The 20,217-nt window shown below is 32.9% G+C and overlaps 1 protein-coding gene across 1 annotated transcript; it reads left to right on the plus strand.

Moving 5' to 3' along the window:
• Positions 1-19,543, plus strand: LOC133176834 (uncharacterized). Its single transcript, XM_061311902.1, has 19 exons — positions 1-154; positions 4,013-4,162; positions 4,701-4,877; positions 5,305-5,432; positions 6,803-6,880; positions 7,028-7,148; positions 8,606-8,728; positions 8,879-8,965; positions 9,108-9,215; positions 10,059-10,140; positions 11,893-12,005; positions 12,358-12,452; positions 12,879-12,918; positions 13,024-13,122; positions 16,038-16,133; positions 16,407-16,550; positions 16,653-16,706; positions 16,813-16,898; positions 17,453-19,543. Exons 1-19 carry the CDS (start codon positions 20-22, stop codon positions 17,757-17,759), a joined length of 2,223 nt encoding a protein of 740 aa, XP_061167886.1. The 5' UTR covers positions 1-19; the 3' UTR covers positions 17,760-19,543.
• Positions 19,544-20,217: the final 674 nt, after the last annotated feature.

Genomic DNA, 20,217 nt, shown 5'->3' on the forward strand with positions numbered 1-20,217 from the left:
GTGCATCACATGTTTGAAAATGGCGGCCTCCTGTTGGATCAGTGGATCTGTTTTGCTGCTGTCGTTTTGTTTAATCTGCAATGGACAGAATACAAATTACATTATTGGTTCTGGAATTGCAGACATTACTGGTCCAGCGGCAGAGGTTGACATGGTAATTATCTTGGTTTATTAAGGAAATGTCTGAATTACGTACACTCGTGTTTTGTGTCCGTGCAAGGGAGATACTCAACTGACAATATAATGACTCATGGTAGACTTTTTTAAAAGTAATGTATCTGAGATAATTAAAAATTAACAAATAAATAGGGTTTTAAGCTTGCCTGAATCTCAAATGAATCCGGATATTGTTATGTTTAATGCATCAAATTTTAATTACCAAGTTATGCAGTCAACCCACTTAATTCTCTTTATTGCGTATTCCATTGCATACCAATTGCATATAGAAGTAAATTTTATTTAAAGGACTTATCGCATGTTTCTAAATTATTTGAAATTAAAAGCGTAAAACGTTCCTTATGACCACAGTTTATAAATTTTGTGTTTTTACTGTGGATAAACCGCGGTAATTAACCAATTATTGACTCAAATGAAAACCCCTGAATTAAAAATCTAACTTAATTAGATAGCGATCACGTGACCCTGTGACGTCAAAGGCGACAATGGCTGATCAGCTCTTCACGTAAATCTTACTAAAATATACGCGATACAACCTGAATTTTCTGCGTTATGGAAGACCAAATCACTGATTTTATCGATATGAAATTTAATATCCAACCTTATATTTTAGAATTGTCAGCAAGAAATAATCTGAAAAATCCGTTAACATTGTAAAAATAGCAGCGACGATAGCGAGGGAGACGCGGCGAAGACAAAGAAACTCGCCATCACAATACAATTTGATTTGTCATTTTATCACATGTATTAACTTATTTGATTCACAAAGAGCAAGAGCCACTTTGGGTCTTTTTTGGCCCTGAGAATTTCTGAAAAATCGAAACTGCTCTGTTTTGGTTGAAAATGCAGTATTCATAACTTGGACCCTTGGTGAAAGTGTATCTATTGAACATGACGTAATTTTCTCTCTAGTCAATGCATTATGACGTCATAGAATGCGTCATTTTTCCCATATCCTGTGAATTCCCTTAAAAATGGCCAAAAATTGAGGTATTTTTTCAATATTTCATATAGAGCACAAGCTCTGATCCAAAATATACCCTTACATAACGAAAGATCTATTTCTGATGATCACAAAACATGTTTTAATTTTTGGATCGTGGGCTGTGCTCATACTTTAATTCTTTGCTAAATGTAGTCAAATACGCATGTTTTCTGCAAATTCAAGAACATTCCATTTTCTCAAAGATTGTTTTCAAATACCTGGATTCCCAAAAAGAAATTTTGTTATAGGAAATAAAAGCACTAAGTCTCTACTTTATTTTGATATATGAAATGGGACAGAGGGTGATAGTCAATTAATTGATATAAGGACAGGGCCATTTTATGCATAAAGTGAACCAAGCTCTTTAATATTACATAAATTTGTTATTCTTCGTTTTTAACATAATATTAATTTATGCAAGTATGCTTTCATATGTTTTGTAAAGGATGGCGGTCTTGAAAAATAATTTTCCGATCACGAAACATTGCCGTAATCAGACCTACAGATTCTAAATGTTTGGAATAAAAAACGAAAATATCTCAAAAGTCTTATACCTTAGAACTAGTTAATGTTTCTATAGTAATTGAAAATTACGTTAGGAATTAATTTTTTCAGCATTTTTCATAATTAAGCTGCATTTGTCGTTGATAACTTCGAAAATAATGTGCAACTTCTCATCTCTCTATCACTGAATTGTCGCCTAGGACGTCAGAGCAGTATTTCGCCGAAATCAGACTGAAATATGCATATTGCCGTATTTGAATTTCAACTCTCAATATCTCTTAAAATATGCTTTTAAAAACGTTTATTGTATTCAGAATTTTAATAAACAAGATTGTAGATAATATTTTTCATAAAATTAAGATTTTTGAAAAATCATGCGATAAGTCCTTTAAAGTCGGCATTTTTACACAGTATAACAATTAATATAGAGCTGTTAAACAGACTATCACAGCTAAAAATATCACAGGAATAACATTCATACAACATAATTTTAAACATGCAAAAACAAATTTACATATATTACACACACATGGTAGATAAAACAAAGTTTTGAAGAAACCCAGTGATTAATAGAGGAGAAACGAAAAATGGTAATACAAAATGTTTGCATTAAAAGAGAAACAAAAATAGATCTAAATAAAATTTTTAAAAAATAGTAATAATAATCATAATAGCAAATTAAATTAAGCACTACATTAAACATAAGAATCAGGCTAAAAAGCACTAATTGTAGTAATAATGGAAAAATAAAATAGCTAAGCTTAGATTAACGTACAAATTCAGCAGATGATATAGCATAACTAAAAATCATTCAAAAAAAAAATTAAGTTCCTCACCAACACACATATCCTGCCGATTTACAGTCAATTCGTACACAACCCGACTCGTACACAAACCAACTTGTACACAAGGAGTCAACTCGTATACAAAACTGAAGTCAACTCATAAGCAAGGTTTTCCCGTGTATAAAATGAGGATTTAATTTGTACATGAGGCTCTCCTGTGCATAAAAACAAGGAGTTAATTAGTACACAAAGGCTTTTTTACAAAATGACTAGATATTTAAACGATCGAAAGACATTGTAAAATTTTAATTGTATATGTATTATTGTATAAAATTTCCATAAAACTTATCAATTGAAAACATATATATGTACAGGGTGTTTCAGAAAACATGCAACCATTTTGATTGATTAAATTTTACTGGTGTTTCAACCAATACCATGCACCAACATATCAAATTAAAAGTCACAATTTCAAAATTTATTCTTATGAAATTAAAGTTAATATGGCAGATAGATAATGAATTACAAAAGAAAAAAGAAACTTGTTAAATTTCACTTAGTTACAAAATATGTTCTAAATGGCATCATCTTTGCTGAATGAATAAATCTATCCGATGCAAGAAAGTTCTCATTACTATTGCAGAGAGTCTCTTAGTAGTGAATCAGGTCTCATTTTTCGAACCATTTTGAGTTCATTTGTTTTTTGGGGGTGTATTTTAAAAACTTTGACCTTTAAATATCCCCATAGATAAAAGTCAATGGGTGTTAAGTCAGGTGAGTGTGGAGACCCAATTTAACAGATTTGAAAGGGTTGAATGGTCCTGCAAACATTTGTTCTAACAAGTCCAAGATTTAAGATTTAACACATATTTCAGCATCTGACCTACACTTGACTTGCTCAATTTGTTCACAATCTCAGTTATTTTACAAAAGAATTTCATGTAAGTCTCTGGAACAATGCCTCTTTTGTAACATTCTAAATGTTTTCATGTGTTCTAATTATCTTTTTCTTCCATTTCTTTCTTAAAATTTCTTTGATCATGCATTAACTCTTCCTTTAGCTGCAAAATTTCAAAGATTTATACAACTTCCACTTTATATTACTAAGTTCTTTGCATTCTGTAAACCTTATTTTCATTGTCCTAATCACAGGAACTGGTGACATGCTCTGATAAAGCAGTATTGGATGATTGCTTTTTATTAAATTCTACATTAAGAATGAAATTATCTGTTTTTTCAGTGATGTCAAATATGATGTCATAATTAATTCAGATGGTAATTTTTTTCTAAATTTTTGTTATCAATAAAAACTTAAGCCTTTTTAGCATAATTGTATATAAAACTTTCATATGTTCCTGTTTGCATATAAATAAAGTGAGGAAAGTAAATGGTTGCATGTTTTCTGAAACACCCTGTATTTTGTAAGTGAGTGATTTACTATAACATTGTTAACATAATTAACATTATAAATGCTGAATTACGAAATTAAATGTTGCATTAATTAAATAGTAAAGTACAAAACTAAAACTTGATGAGTGAAAATACCTGAACATATTTCAAGATGGGATATGCCAATCCTGGCCAGACAAGTAAAGGTATTCATCTCCGTCAGTACAGTCGAGCTTTCATCATTGCTGACTCAGCCAACAAAAGCAGGGTTGTGTTTGTGAGCACAGATTCTTGTATGCAGTCTCAAGGACTTAAACTGGAGGTTTGTGCATTTATAAGATATCAAAAATCACTAAAAATATGTTTTGTCTGCTGGCTGGTTATACTTTGCATTTAACAAGAATATCATAGATCTAACTTCTGTAAGCATGGATAATTTTACGGTGTTGTTAATTCTGTGAATAAGTAGCAAGAAAAAATTGCAAGGGCATTATTTTTATGATACCAGAGCAATGTATTGTTAATAATGAATAAAATATGCACAAAAGCATTAGTGCATTTAGGAATTTGACACAAAAGATTTCTTTGGTATTTAGTGTAAATTACCCCACATGTAAGTTTCCACATTAACAGTTCACAGTTTACACAAGGAAGACATAAATATACTTAGTAAACCTTTAACACTTTTTCTCCCTTGATTTCTGTTAAATAAAAGTCTTGAATAAAAATAATTTTAGTTGAATCACAAATGTTGAAATATGCAACAAAAGCTATAAAGCAAAGCACATTCAAGTGTTCCACAGTTGTCTGATATGTTATTCTTTCTAACTGTTAAAGATTCTAAATTTAATTTGTTTCAGATCATCAAACGCCTGAAGAACAAGTATGGAGACTTATACAATGAGAGGAATGTGGCTATTAGCGGAACCCACACCCACTCTGGCCCTGGTGGGTTCCACCAGTACCTTCTCTATGACATCACTTCCCTTGGATTTGTCAATGAAACTTTCCTGTCATTGGCTGCAGGAATTGTTGCTGTATGTACTTTCTTATAAATCTATTAAGTATTCTTGTTATGCATTTCTAAGTGGAAAATTTACAGCTGCAGTTTTAAGATTTTTTTTTCTCAAAAGAATAAGGTCCATGTATAGAGTGAAAACTAAATGAAGATGTATCATATACATATGTATATTAAGAAATTTTATTTTTAAGCATAATGTGTGTGGACTTGTTAAAACAATATCATGTTCCTCTTTGAGAATATTTACTTCAAAATTTATACCCAAATTTTCCTGTGTGTTGATGATTCAGAATCTAAGTAAGGGATCCAAGGAGTAGGATTTGGAATATATGTTATCAAATACTAACCAGCAGAATAAACATAAACAGATCTTGCCTATATTTATATTATGTAAATGAGAAATCCCATACTCATACCAAGTGTTACTGTGTAAATAATTTCAGAGCATTGAAAAGGCCCATAACTCCATGCGACCAGGAAACCTGTATGTTAACACGGGAGAGCTTATGGACAGCAACATTAACAGAAGTCCTACAGCCTACCTCAATAATCCTTCCGAGGAGAGAGCTAAGTAAGTGTTACATGTCTATAAATGGGATTAAAGAGGGCAGAAGTCCTACAGCCTACTTCAATAATCCTTCCGAGGAGAGAGCTAAGTAAGTGTTACATAAACAGGATCAAATAGGACTGAAGTCCTACAGCCTACCTCAATAATCCTTCTGAGGAGAGAGCTAAGTAAGTGTTACATAAATGGGATTAAATAGGACAGAAATCCTACAGCCTACCTTAATAATCCTTCCAAGGAGAGAGTGGAGTAAGTTTACATAAACAGGAATAAATAGGAAAGAAATCCTACAGCCTACCTCAATAATCCTTTTGAGGAGAGAGCTAAGTGTTACATAAAGAGGATCAAACAGGACAAAAGTCCTACAGCCTACCTCATTAATCCCTCTGAGGAAAGAGCTAAGTAAGAGTTACATAAAGAAGATCAAAGAGGACAGAAGTCCTACAGCCTACCTCAATAATCCCTCTGAGGAAAGAGCTAAGTAAGTTACATAAATGGGATCAAAGAGGGCAGAAGTCCCCCAGCCTACCTCAATAATCCCTCTGAGGAAGATTTAACTTAGTGTTACTTGAACAGAACCAAAGAGGACAAAAGTCCTATAGCTTAACTCAATAATCCTGCTGAGGAAAAGAGCAGAGATTTTCTCAGACAGGGTGATATAAGAAATCAGTCCCAGAACTCATAAATTCCTGCTAGTAAGTGGTGAAATATAACCTATAAGATGGACAGATAAAATTATGCTGAAGTCAGAAATAAAGACACACATGCTGTAAAACTTGAATATGTATTATTATTTGACACACTTAAAAACTTTGGTATCCAGACATTGGATATGTTGACGACCTGGGATATATGAACATTCATCCATGGTCCTGGTGATGTTTCCTGTATAAATGAATTGCAAAAATGCGGATATGTTGACCTCGATATTGTAGACTACCCTGCTTATCTTGACATATTATCATTCCCTGTCCCTAGAGCAAAGTTTACCATGTATATGTCTACATTGGTGCAATTTTCTGCTCTATTAAACTTAAGAATGTTTGAGAGATGGTCGTTTGTTACAAACAGATGACCCATGTATCTCGCCATCATAAGAAATTCACACATACAATCCCCATGTTTTGACAGCATACTGCTTAATTCTATAAGGACTTTGTAAAAGAATCCCAAGCACCCTCCAATGTCAATGAGACATTCATTGCTTAACAGCTTTTGTAATATTATTGATAAATGCATGCATGTGTGTAAATGTACAGACATTTATTTACATGTACATGTATATTGAAACTTAGGAAAAAAAATTTTTGTTACATGTGTATTTCTGTTTTTCCTGCCCTGTATAATTCATATGTGGCCATTCTTTCATTTGGCAGGTACAGATATGATGTGGACAAAAATATGACAGTCCTTAGAATGATAGATGCACAGAACAAAGGCATTGGAATGATCAAGTCAGTCATTTTTCCATCTACTTCCGTTTCATGTGCCTAAGAGGAAAAATACCTGAGATTAAGCATGTAAATTGATAATGATATTGATTTATAGAACATGTGTAGACTTTAGCATTCTGTTTAATTTTACTGGTACTAAATTTTTAGTTGGTTTGCTGTTCACTGCACCAGTATGAACAACACTAATCACCTAATCAGCAGTGATAACAAGGGTCTGGCAGCTCAGATGTTTGAAGCTGACTTGAACGGCGGAGCATTTCCAGGAAAAGTAAGTCTGGGTTTTTATTCGTACGAGTGGCATTTGAAAATTTCTGAATATCATTCATTCAAATTTAAAACCGTTTAGTGAAAGTTGATGTTTTTTGATACCATTTAAAATATCAGGAAAACGTATGTGCATTGTGATATCAGAATAGTATTTGTGACCTAATAACTCCCGATATGATGTCATAATTCCAGTATACTGACAGTGAAAATGGCGAAGAAACGGAAAACTATTTTATTGTTGAAAAGGTTGAAAGTCAGCTTTTGAGTACAACTTGGAGACACATTAAAAGAGATTAATACTAGTTAGAATAAAGTTTAATTGGGCTTAAATCTGTCATATGCAATGTTAATAGAGTTCTCAAATAATTTCCAGATTATCTAAGAGTCTTTTGAAAATGGCACGTTTTCTGTCAGCACTTGCATTAAATACTGGGGTTGTAAAAATCATTGTTGTAAAGAAATGAATATGTTGAAATACCAGGAGTACAGAGGTGAATACTGCAGAGGTTCCCAGGTACATTATTTTGTCAATAATGATTAAATTAATTTTTTTTGCTAGGTCTGTTCCCCTGTTTCCTCATTGACTGTTAAATAGCCTTGATGTAGATACAGTTGAATTGGTATGTTGAACATCAATATCTTGAATACCATGGATATGTTGAAGTGAATTGGAGGACCAAATTACTCTGTATTTTAAAGTTGATATCTCAAATACTTGGATATCTCAAAGTTTTCTCTGGGTCCTATCAAATCTGAAGCGATTATGTACCCAGCCTTAAATCTTAGTCATTAACCAACTATCAGAAGAAATATGGAATTGCTGATTAACCCACAGGCACTTGGGGGCTGGATCCCCTTTTTCAATTTTTTTCTTTTAAATCTGAGGTCGACACATCTTTTTCCTCTTTTCATATTCTTATAATATGCACTACATGATATTGATAATGTAACTCCTTTGTCTCAATAAGCTGTTTTTAAATATATTGTTTTCGACTGATACTCTCATTTTATGTATCAGTTGGAAATGATTAGATGTGATTTAAAAGAAATAATAATGAAAAAGGGAGGGGGGGGGGGGGGGTTCCAGCCCCCCAAGTGCCTGTGGATTAAACCTAATAATAAATAACAAGTCATGGCCAAAAATTATTATAGCCCCACTTTTAACATCATCATGTGGTCAAAAGAGCTGTATTTCAGTATAGATTATGATGTCATTTTGGAGATTATGTTGCAAATAAACTTATGTGACATAAAAAAATACGTGAATTTATTCCTTATGTTTTTATAATGTTACCAAAACATCAACTTCTGTTAAATGCATTACATTTTATCAAAAAAATATATAGAACTTTTCAAATGCCCCTCATACAGTTAAATTGTCATACCTTGATAGAGAAATTCAGAGTAAAAAATTAGTTGGAGAAATTGAGGTTAAAGCTTTTTATTTTCATTATACAGGGTGAGTTTGTAGCAGCTTTTGCTCAAAGTAATGAAGGTGATGTGTCCCCCAACACAAAAGGTCCTCACTGTATGGACACAGGCAAGCCATGTGATGTTCCCACAAGCACCTGTAATGGAAGGGTAGGTACCACAGGGTGAAAGATAAAATAAACTGTAAAAGTTATACAAACATATGTAGTCTTCATAATTCAATGTATATGTTTTTAATAATCACTGTGTGAAAAGGGTGTTTCTATTTAAATTTGATGTGGTTAATTTTTCCCCCAACAGAATGAGCTTTGTGTTTCTCCTGGCCCTGGTAAAGACATGTTTGACAGCACCAGAATTATTGCCAGTAACCAGTATAAGAAAGCTAAGGTATTCAGTGATTAAGTTTAAGACTATAAGATAGTGGGTAATATCATAGCAACATTTTTATCCAGCTTGTACATATTTTTCAAATTATCAATTAATAAATGAAGTTCTGTTTTATACTTGGAGTGTGATTTAAATTACACAGATACTTTATAATGATCCAGCTGCTATGAAGTTAGAAGGTCCTGTAGACTTTAGACATACTTATGTTGATATGTCAAATGTAATGGTGCAGATTAACCAAACAACAAAGGTAGGGAAATTTTGTAAATGTTAATTTGTAAATTTGTTGAAAAGGTACATGTATATACTGCAGTATTAATCTTTAGCATAAGGCTAGTTAGTGTGGGGGGGGGGGGGGGGGGGACTTAATCTTGGGCTGGAATGTTATTTTTAAACATATACTGAAAATGAAAGATTAATTTATGCACTTTCTAATATTTAAGTATGCATCACTGAACCTATGGTGGCATATTTCTTCCACTCCTTGTCAAATGTTTATGTTGACATGTCATATGCTTTTTTGACTTGTCAGAGAATTATGACAACTTTCAGATCTTTTTGTTGTTTTGTCAATTATTCACCTGTTTAAAAAATTAACATGAAAATATGTCCATACCCAGTTAATAAGTGGACTTTATTATCTGACAAGTCAACATAATTTTCTGACAAGTCGACATAGCATCGTACATGTCAAAATCATTATCTGACGAGACAAGTCAACATCTGACAATTATGTTGACTTGTCAGAAATTGTCAACTTAATTGTCAGATAAATATAAGGTCAGGAAATTTTGTCGATTTGTCAGATAATTTATGATGACATGTTGGATATATATTTCAACTTATCAAATATTATGATGACAAATAAATGTCAGTGGCATTGAATTGCTGTATAACAAGATACTGAGTTCTTAGTCATAATAAATATTTTCTACAAATCGACATAAAGACCTTACAAGTTGTCATTAATATCTGACAAGTCGACATAAACATCTGGCAAGTTGATAAACATATGACAATTGGATGAAGAAATATGCCACCATACTGAACCGATGATCTCTCAGTTTTTATCACTTACTCCACATCTGTGCAGGTCAAGACTTGTAAGCCTGCCATGGGATTCAGTTTTGCTGCTGGAACAACAGACGGTCCAGGGGCCTTCAATTTCACCCAGGGTAAACAGATTTATTGGCAACTTTAAGAACTTCTCTGCCATTTGGAAATTGAAATTTGAAAACTTTTATTTTTTTTTCTTTGGAATAAAAAAAATTATGAAATGTAGAAACATTTGTATATATAGTGACAAAATTTTTAATAAAAAAAAAAAATATTATAACTTTGCAATCATTATTTTAATGGAGGTTCAATACAATGTATTTGTAAATGTTTATGTGTATGGTGGTACCCCTTATCCACAAAATTAACAACCTCAACAAATGTAGATATTCAGGCAATATAATTTTTAGCTCACCTGAGCTGAAAGCTCAAGTGAGCTTTTCTGATCACCTGTTGTCCGGCGTCCGGCCGTCTGTCTGTCCGTCTGTCTGTCTGTCTGTCTGTCCGTCCGTCTGTAAACTTTTCACATTTTCAACTTCTTCTCAAGAACCATTGAGCCAATTTTAACCAAAGTTGGTACAGAGCGTCCTTGGGTGAAGGGGAGTTTAAATTGTTAAAATGAAGGGCCAACCCCCCTTACAAGGGGAGATAATCAAGGAAAGATAAAAATTGGGTGGGGTCATTAAAAAATCTTCTTCTCAAGAACCAAAGGGCCAGAAAAGCTGAAACTTATGTGGAAGCATCCTTGGGTAGTGTAGATTCTAAATTGTTCAAATCATGGCCCCTGGGGGTAGGGCGGGGCCACAATAGGGAATCAAAGTTTTACATTGAAATATATAGGCAAAATCTTTGAAAATCTTCTTCTCAAGAACCACTGAGCCAGAAAAGTTGAAACTTATGTGGAAGCATCCTTGGGTAGTGTAGATTCTAAATTGTTCAAATCATGGCCCCTGGGGGTAGGGCAGGGCCACAATAGGGAATCAAAGTTTTACATTGAAATATATAGGCAAAATCTTTGAAAATCTTCTTCTCAAGAACCACTGAGCCAGAAAAGTTGAAACTTATGTGGAAGCATCCTTGGGTAGTGTAGATTCTAAATTGTTCAAATCATAGCCCCTGGGGGTAGGGCGGGGCCACAATAGGGAATCAAAGTTTTACATTGAAATATATAGGCAAAATCTTTGAAAATCTTCTTCTCAAGAACCACTGAGCCAGAAAAGTTGAAACTTATGTGGAAGCATCCTTGGGTAGTGTAGATTCTAAATTGTTCAAATCATAGCCCCTGGGGGTAGGGCGGGGCCACAATAGGGAATCAAAGTTTTACATTGAAATATATAGGCAAAATCTTTGAAAATCTTCTTCTCAAGAACCACTGAGCCAGAAAAGTTGAAACTTATGTGGAAGCATCCTTGGGTAGTGTAGATTCTAAATTGTTCAAATCATTGCCCCTGGGGGTAGGGCAGGGCCACAATAGGGAATCAAAGTTTTACATTGAAATACATAGGCAAAATCTTTGAAAATCTTCTTCTCAAGAACCACTGAGCCAGAAAAGCTGAAACTTATGTAAAAGCATCCTTGGGTAGTGTAGATTCTAAATTTTTCCATTCATGGCCCCTGGGGGTAGGGCGTGGCCACAATATATATTACAAAGGGGATGTCTTGTGAAGAACAGCAGGGCCAAAGTAGCTCAGGTGAGTGTTGTGGCCCATGGGCCTCTTGTTTATGAGATGTTTGCCATAAAATTATGTCCATGCCAACTTAAGATTTTAAGCACCTTTGAAAATTGGCATCACAATAATATGATTCCACAATATAAAGGATAATTATTTTATTTATATGTTTTATCAAGTTTTTATCTGGTTTTATTATAGGTGATACAACAGAAAATCCCTTCTGGGATTTCATTCGTGATTTTCTTAAGAAACCCTCGGCAGAACAACAGGAATGTCAGCACCCTAAACCCATCCTACTGGACACAGGGGAGGTAATAATTTTAACCAAAAATAAAGACAGAAATGTAGGTGTCATTTAGTAATCAGTATGTCTGTCTTCATAGTCATCCAAATTCTTCTTTTTTAATTTTTGTTCTATAAGTGATGAAATAAGAAAAAAGGGAAAATAAGTTGTTTGCTTTGATTTTCTGTACATGTATATGCTGTTGCAAGATCCATTGTTCAAAATAAACTTGAATTTGATCTCTCATTTTGAGATAAGTTTTTAAAATAATTTCTCACAAACAAGGCAAAATCATGGTGAACTTGCTTTCAATATTCCTCAAATTCTTTCCTATCATTTGAAGCAAGCTGTACATTCTAACATTCATTCCTTCACTGCAGATAAGTTCTCCTTATGCCTGGTCCCCCTCTATTGTTGACCTACAGATCTTCAGGATTGGGCAGTTAGCCATCATCTCTGTACCAGCAGAATTCAGGTCAGCAATATGAATGTTTGACAAAAACTGTAGTAATTGTAAGGAGATTTTATGTTTTGTGAATGGTGATTATTCAGTAACTTTGCTGAATCTTAATTTCTCTCATACACTTCCTACTGGTACCTATAGCAGCATTTCAACATTTATGTACAGTGTATATTTAAGTTGATCAGTGATCTATGATTTTTTTAAGAAAAAGACTTTAAAAAGCTTAAAATTGCATTGTTTTATCTGATATTTTATTACATTTGAGTGACTTCATAAGCTTGAGTAATTTTATTACATTACAGTGTTACATAACATTTTATATTTACATGTCATTAACTGTAAATTGACTACATTTTAGTATAGTGTGTTCAGAAGCTTATCTGTAATTTTATTACATTTTAAAGATACTAGCTTAACTGTAATGTTATTACATTTCAGTACCATGTCTGGAAGGAGAACAAGGGACAGTATAACAGCTGTAAGTTAACAAAGTAAACTAAAGGAGTATTTATAAAGCAATACTATATAAAAATATTCACAACTTTTTAAAAAAAATTTAATATTCTTCTTTTTTATTTTCCAGACATTAAAAGCAGCAGGTTTGCCTGCCAACACATTGTCTGTGATAGCTGGCCTGACCAATGACTATGCTGACTATGTCACAACATATGAAGAATACCAAGTATGCAATACTGTTCTATATCATTTTTAAGTGATCATTAAACTTCATATAAATTTTTGTTTGTGCAAGTGGTAATCTGGTCTAAATTTTGTATGATTAAAAAACATTATATCCCCAACAATATCATACAATTAAAGTACTCAGAAACTGATGTTGACAGAAAGATAGTCTGTGGTGGGAAATACTGTATGTGTACATAAATTGGCATATTTGAAATATAGCTCAGTCACTGGGTATGGAGTTGTTAGCTAAATCTTGAATTAGCGCTTTACATTTCCGTGTTGTATATTGTATTTATAAATGATTTCTTAGTGGTATTCATGAATTAGCGCATCATTGTCTGCGTCAAAGCTGCTAAAATATGAACCTTCCTTTTAAAGTACACATACTATACAATTATTGCTGTTTTTTGAGGTCAATACGATGATTTAGACACCTGAGGAGTACAATATTCACCAAGCCTGAAGGGCAAGGTGAACATAAGGTGTCTAAATCATCGTATTGACCTCAAAAAACAGCAATAACTGTTTTATTATATGATCACCTATTTTTGGTCCAATGTAGAATAAATAATTCCTTATATTGACCTGGAAATAATTCCTGATATTGACCTGGAAGGTCACGTGCAGGTCAATATAACGTAGTATTTTTCAAACATTGTTGAATCTCAGCCAATCAAGGAGATGGGAATTATTCAATCATACAATAAAGTGAATTATTTCGATTTTATATCACTTGAACCACTCAGGTCACATATTGCTATCTTTTTCAAATATCATCATCATGTGTCATCTTTCGGTCATAAACTTTTTAACATTTTATTAAGTTTCTTCTCATAAATACCTAAACCAGTTTTAACCAGTTTTGGTTGTAAAGCATCTAAGGAAAAACCATTTCCATGGTCTCTGCCTCCCTGGGGCTTAAGGGGTGGGGCAAAAACCATCAAAACTTATGTAATCTTCAAAAATCTTCTTTACTTCTGGACATCAAGCATAAACTCTTGGGCCATTGATAAAAACAATTTTAGCTTGCTCTCTCCCAACTCGGGAATTAAAAAATTGGATATGAATAGGTTGAAAAATTTTATTTTTTAAAAAACTTGCGCATATTAAATTAAAATAGTTGTTGATAGGATGAGAAAATTTGAGAATGAATAAAAAAGTAATCCTTCAATGGAAGTTTTAAAAAAAATTTGAGTTGGATCATTTTTAGTCTGTCGGTCGAGAGAGGGCAAACAGACGATTTTTTAAAGATGGCCTTGGCATGATTATAATACATGTAGCAATCAGCCCTCTACCAAAATTCTGAAAATTATGGCCCCAGGGTTCTGATGTAGGATGATGCTCTGTTGGTCATAAAGTAAAAATGCATAAATTCTTTGAATATCTTCTCTCCCTGTGTATTTTTTACAGAAGAACTATGTGTATGGTTATGATGATTAAGGGTGCCTATTCCAAAATGTTAAATTTATGGCCCCTAGGTTAGGGGTTCTGGTGTAAGGTGGGGCTGTATTGATCATGTGGTAAAAATGCATTAATTCTTTGAAAATCTCCTTCTCTTTTGCTGGGCATATAGAGGGCAAGCCAAGTACATAGTTGTAATGAGCAGGAGTGTCTCTACTAAATGTCAAATTCATGGTTTCAGGATCAGGGTTCTGGTGTTAGGGTGAGGCTTTATCATTTGTTGTCACCCACTTTTACTGAAAGAGGGGGATGTTATTTTGGGTCTGTCTGTCTGTTGGTTCATCTTCATTCTGTCTGCGTGTAATACTTCAATTTCCAGACAGTATCTAAAAATGTCCTTAAAGCTGAACATGATTCGTAAAAGGAATTTGTCCACCATATTCTTTTATTCTGTTGTTATATCTGAGGCCCCTATATAAGCCTTTCACTTAATCATGGTTCAGTGTAATCAGTTTTTACCTGTGTAGACGGATGTATGCTACATGGTAAAACACTGGGTAGCGACAAAAGTAACTATGTGCTTCTTCCACGGCAGGAGAGAAAATTACCAAAGAAACTTACAACACTTGCATGGGTCAGTGCAGTATACAAACAAACACAAATTCATGTAAACTTCTGTCCATTCCACGCAAGTACCTGTGACAAGAAAGCAGTCAGGTGTAACGAATGCAAAGGATATACCCCAGTGCTGATATGGGAGAAAGGAAAGCTAATAAGGCATATGCCTATTTACGAGTCATGTTCAGCTTTAAGCTTTTGCAATGAAATTTTATATCATAACTCCCTATGATTTATAAAAGACTCCTATTGATTTTGAGGTTAAAAGGTAAAAAGTCACTATGACAAGGACAGAAATTCATATATTGCAAAAATGGTTTCTAGACTTTAGTTGTCTTTGGCCCTTTTCAATGAAGTTTTATATCATAACTCCTCATGACTGAAGAAGATCTCTATTGATTTTGGTCAAAAGGTCAAAGGTCAAAAATTTAAATATTGCAAAAAATGGTTTCCAGAGGATAGTTTAATTCTCTTTGAGCTTTATTTATAATATTTTATATCATAACTCCCCAATCTGAAAAAAATTAAATAAAAACCCTATTGATTTCTTAGTCCATATGGCTTAAAAAAGACCCATATTGATTTTGAGGTCAAAAGGTAGAAAGCCAAGATCAGAAATATCCATAACATGACGGTAGATATTAGTTTCAGATGAAAACTTAGTAGTTTCAGATGTTAACTATAGTTTTCTGTGAGCTTTTGCAATGAAACTTAAGGTCAGAAAATTCTCAAATGTAAGAAAAAGCACGAAGGTCAAGGTCAATCATTTTTTTCTTTCTTTGTGTGCATTTTGTAGATTTTCCATCCTATTATTTTGTCACTAAGTGGGGAACATAAATTCCCTGATTATTTTATTTACCATTTTTATTATTATTTTTTTTTATTTGATTGCAGATCCAGAGGTATGAAGGAGCTTCCACTATTTATGGACCTCACACATTGGAAGCATTTATACAAGAATTCAATAAACTTGCAGTAGCTCTAGCAAAGGTAAAAATACAATCAAACAACAGCTTCCAGGTCCTGTGAAATTTACATGATTTCAGATTTAACTTTTAATTTTTTTAATATATTTACCTTCACCTTAGCTTATGAGAACTTATTATGGTCTAATTTTGTCCATTATCAATATGTTAACTATAACATTTGTTTTCAATAGGGCATAATAAAAATTCTTTTGAATTTGTCTCCAATTGTGTGGATTCAAAACTTCAATGCTCAGTCATTACTTGTTTAAAAACGATGTAATTTCTGCATTCTAAGGGAACACCAGCACCTCCAGGACCCACCCCTCCCAATCTAATGGACAGACAGCTGTCCTTCCTCCCTCCCGTTATCTTTGACCATGCTCCTTTTGGGAGGAGTTTTGGTGATATTGTTACTGATGCTAATCCTCAGTACAAACAGGTTAGATACTAACAAGTCATTTCAAAATTGTGTTTTAAGAATCGTGTTCTTTTCTTTTAATTCTGTTGAAATTTAGAAGAAATAAGCATTCTATTTTTTTAGGGAGATTCTGTCCAAGTTGTATTTATAGGAGCCAATCCCAGAAATGATGTTAAGGTGACATAACTTTCAAAGATGTGTAACTTTCTTATCTTGCGAAAATTATAATGATATATCTTCTAAAAAACATGTTGTATTGATTTTTTTTTAATCTATTTTGAAGTTAGAAGATACATTCTTAACTGTGGAAATGCTGCAACCAGACCAAAGCTGGAAAGTTGTGTACACTGACAGCCAGTGGGAAACAAAGTAAGCTTTGGTCAGAATTGTTAGTTAAGGAAACAAGTGAAATGATGAAGTCATAAGCGGAAACCAAGGAACTCAAGTTTTCTTTGTGCTGTGCAAATAACATACAACCTTGTTCCTGAACCTTGACTTACTGGATTTTTTTATGAAAAAGGGGGGGGGGGGGGGGGGGAGGGGGGAGAGGATGCAATCTTTTCTTTATCTAAAAGGAAATTTGGTTTTGCATAGATGCAAGAATTTTTCCATACTGTAAATCACCATATTTTTGCAACACCTTATTTTTGTGAGATAGTAATATTGAATTTAGAAGTGAGAGTTCTAGGGTGTTTTTTTTTTCAATATACTCTTTAATAATACATGTACAATTATATGTGAGAAGAAATTTTCACGGACAGACTACCTAGAAAAATTATGCGAAAAATAAAGTTCTTGCAAATAAAATGTGATTTACAGTATTTAACTCTTTATTTAAGCTATAAATATTAGATCGGAATTGTGCTAACTTGGACTGAAATAAATTTGGTTATTGATGTTATAATGTTTTATTTGATCATCAGATTTGAATGGAAGCACACCAGCCTGTTACTTGGAGAGAGCCAGGTGACCATTACCTGGGACATCCCTCAGAATCAGGCCCCTGGCACCTACAGAGTCCAGTACTTTGGAGACTCCAAAAGTATAGATCAGAAGATCTCAAAGTTCACCGGGAAATCAACTGAATTCAAGGTCATGACCCCCAAACAGTACAGAAAACAGAAGTTAGAGGCACCTAAAAAGGTCAATGAAGTACTGAAAAAGAACTGGAATTCTCTTTACAAGCAGAAATATAGTAAAAATATGTTTATTGTGAACAAAAAGCACTGAAAGGATTGTTTTCAGTGAGTTTCTGTAGATTTGCTCAATAGAGTAGTTGAATGATATTATTGTGTAAAGTGGTTTTCATTAGATTTACAAATCATAAATAATTTGATCTGGAATTTAGAAATATCATGTTATACTGCAAATGAGTCATCTACTATTCTGTACATGTTTGGATCTTCAAGTATAAAAATGATCTTTTTTTTAATATCTTCCCAAGTATAAAGTGTAAAATTATCTGAAGAATTTGTTAAGGTTTTCTTGTAAATTAAAATAGATTTAGGATAAACTTTTACATGATTGCAGAAATCCATGAAATGTAATCCATGTATATCATTCAAATCATTATTTATTTATAGGTGTTTAAAATTCTTGTGTTTCTTATGAAAGCTTTTTTTTTTACTAGATTGTGCTATGCATTGCAATTTGTATTATATTTTGTAACATGTTTCAACCAGTTTTCCTCCAGTTTCAGACCTGTTTACTCTTACGATTTTGCCGTATTTTGTACGGATTTTCAGTCCAAAATACGTCTCACGTTTTGCTATAATGAAAATACAGAAATCCGTTCATATGGATTTTAGCAATTAGTTTTCGTTATCTGTCTCAGTTTGATGCTTTTTAATCGCTAAAAAAGAGAAAAATTTCAAACATTGAAGTTGCCAAAACGCGGTGGTTTAAAAAAAAATGACAGAAATAACTCAAAAGAAAGCAGGGTATGATGTTTTGCTTTGTTATTAAAGCATGTTTTGGTAATCAGAAATGTAGTTGTTTTCTAGTAATATATGTAATTTGATGAAAAGTGAAATCTTACGGGCAAATGCCAAATCTCACTGACAAATGTAATAAAAAATACTGAGAGACAACAGTTAGGGTAAACAGGTCTGCAGTTTTCAGTCATTTATTTCAAGTTAATCATGCCAGTTAAAGATTATGTGAAGAATTTTTGATATTATGAATGTTTTTTGAAGAGTTTTTATATTTGTTGTGAAGTAAAAAAAAATTGCATTGATCATGATAAAAACCTTTTCAAATGATTCATTTACAGGGGCATGGACACAGATTTGAAGTTAATATATTCTTTAAAATTTTGATTGAATTTTGTGACTTAAATGTTGCAAGAGCATTTCAGACTGATATTTTATAAAAGCATGTTTAGATACTTCTTTTTTTCTGAAAACTATCAAAACAATGTATTCCAGGCATGTTTGATTGTAATGCAACATTGCACTTTCACAAACTGAAATATATTCTCAAGATTTAAGAAAAATGGGAAATCTACAGTGTATTGATAAAGACATTAAAACTATAATTAATTAAAGACAGAATAGGAATACAGAAGGCAAGACCATCACACCAGTGTCATCTGTTTATGTTCAATGATGTGTGTAGTGTTACAGCAAATCAAACACACCTGGTAAAACCTAAACAATAACAGACCTAATGTGCCCATGTTTGCCATTGTCATTGAATATTTGGAATTTTCATGCAAGATCAATTCATTAAACTGTCAGAATTATTTTTGAAATAAATAAATTTAAAAAAAAAAAAAAAGCAATGCAAATGAGTCCATGCCCCTTTAAGTAGGCTTTAACTTCAGAAACATACATGTTGTTTTGTAGTGTTTGAACTATTGATCTATTACAGATGCCTGTCTCTTAGTCTATTTTACTGAAGTAATGAATGTGCCAAATAATGATTTTTACAATTTACATCTTCAATTTCTCTATGTTAATATTTTTTTTCTGATTCATTAAATTCCTTGTTGATTGTCATAAAATATAAGATGAGTACATGTCGTTTCTTATTTATTGATAATAAGTTAACAAAGGAAATGTAGTGTTGATCATCGACATTAAACTCGTGACTTTAAAAATATGTTGCAAGATGTACTGCTGTAGTTCCTTGAACTGTCTGTCAAACTTTTTAGTACTTGGTGATGGATGCAAACCAGAATGAGTGAAGATACCATTCAAGGTATCAGTAAAATCAAGTTTAATGTATACTGGCCCTCCAAAAAACATAATTAGTGGTACTTCACTTCTGTTTGTTTTTTCAACATCTGAAACAAGCTGGGGGGGGGGGAGGGGTCTGTCCATCTGTAAACAATTTTTCAAAATGCTACTCCTCTTGCAGTTTTGTTTTGATTTCAATATAAATTGGCACATAAGTAGATTGATTCCGATGAACGATGTTGTCATGGTTACTAAAAATACAAACTTCTGTGAAAAAGCTTTCAAAATGCTATTCCTTCTACATTTTTTTTATTTCAATATAACTTGGCACACAAGTAGTCTGAAGTAGACTAAACAAAGATAAATAATTCTTTAAATCAATTTTTGATTTCAATGAACAGGTAGCCATGGTTATTTAAATAAAAATTTCTGTGAAATACTTTAAAAAATGCTACTCCTCCTTCAATTTTTTTTTGATTTCAGTATAACTTGGCACACAAGTAGATTAC

This window comes from Saccostrea echinata, unplaced genomic scaffold (genome assembly GCF_033153115.1).
Source record: "Saccostrea echinata isolate AGI-Se365-2 ecotype Australia unplaced genomic scaffold, CSIRO_AGI_Sech_v1 ptg000081l, whole genome shotgun sequence".
Classification (NCBI taxonomy): Eukaryota; Metazoa; Mollusca; class Bivalvia; order Ostreida; family Ostreidae; genus Saccostrea; species Saccostrea echinata.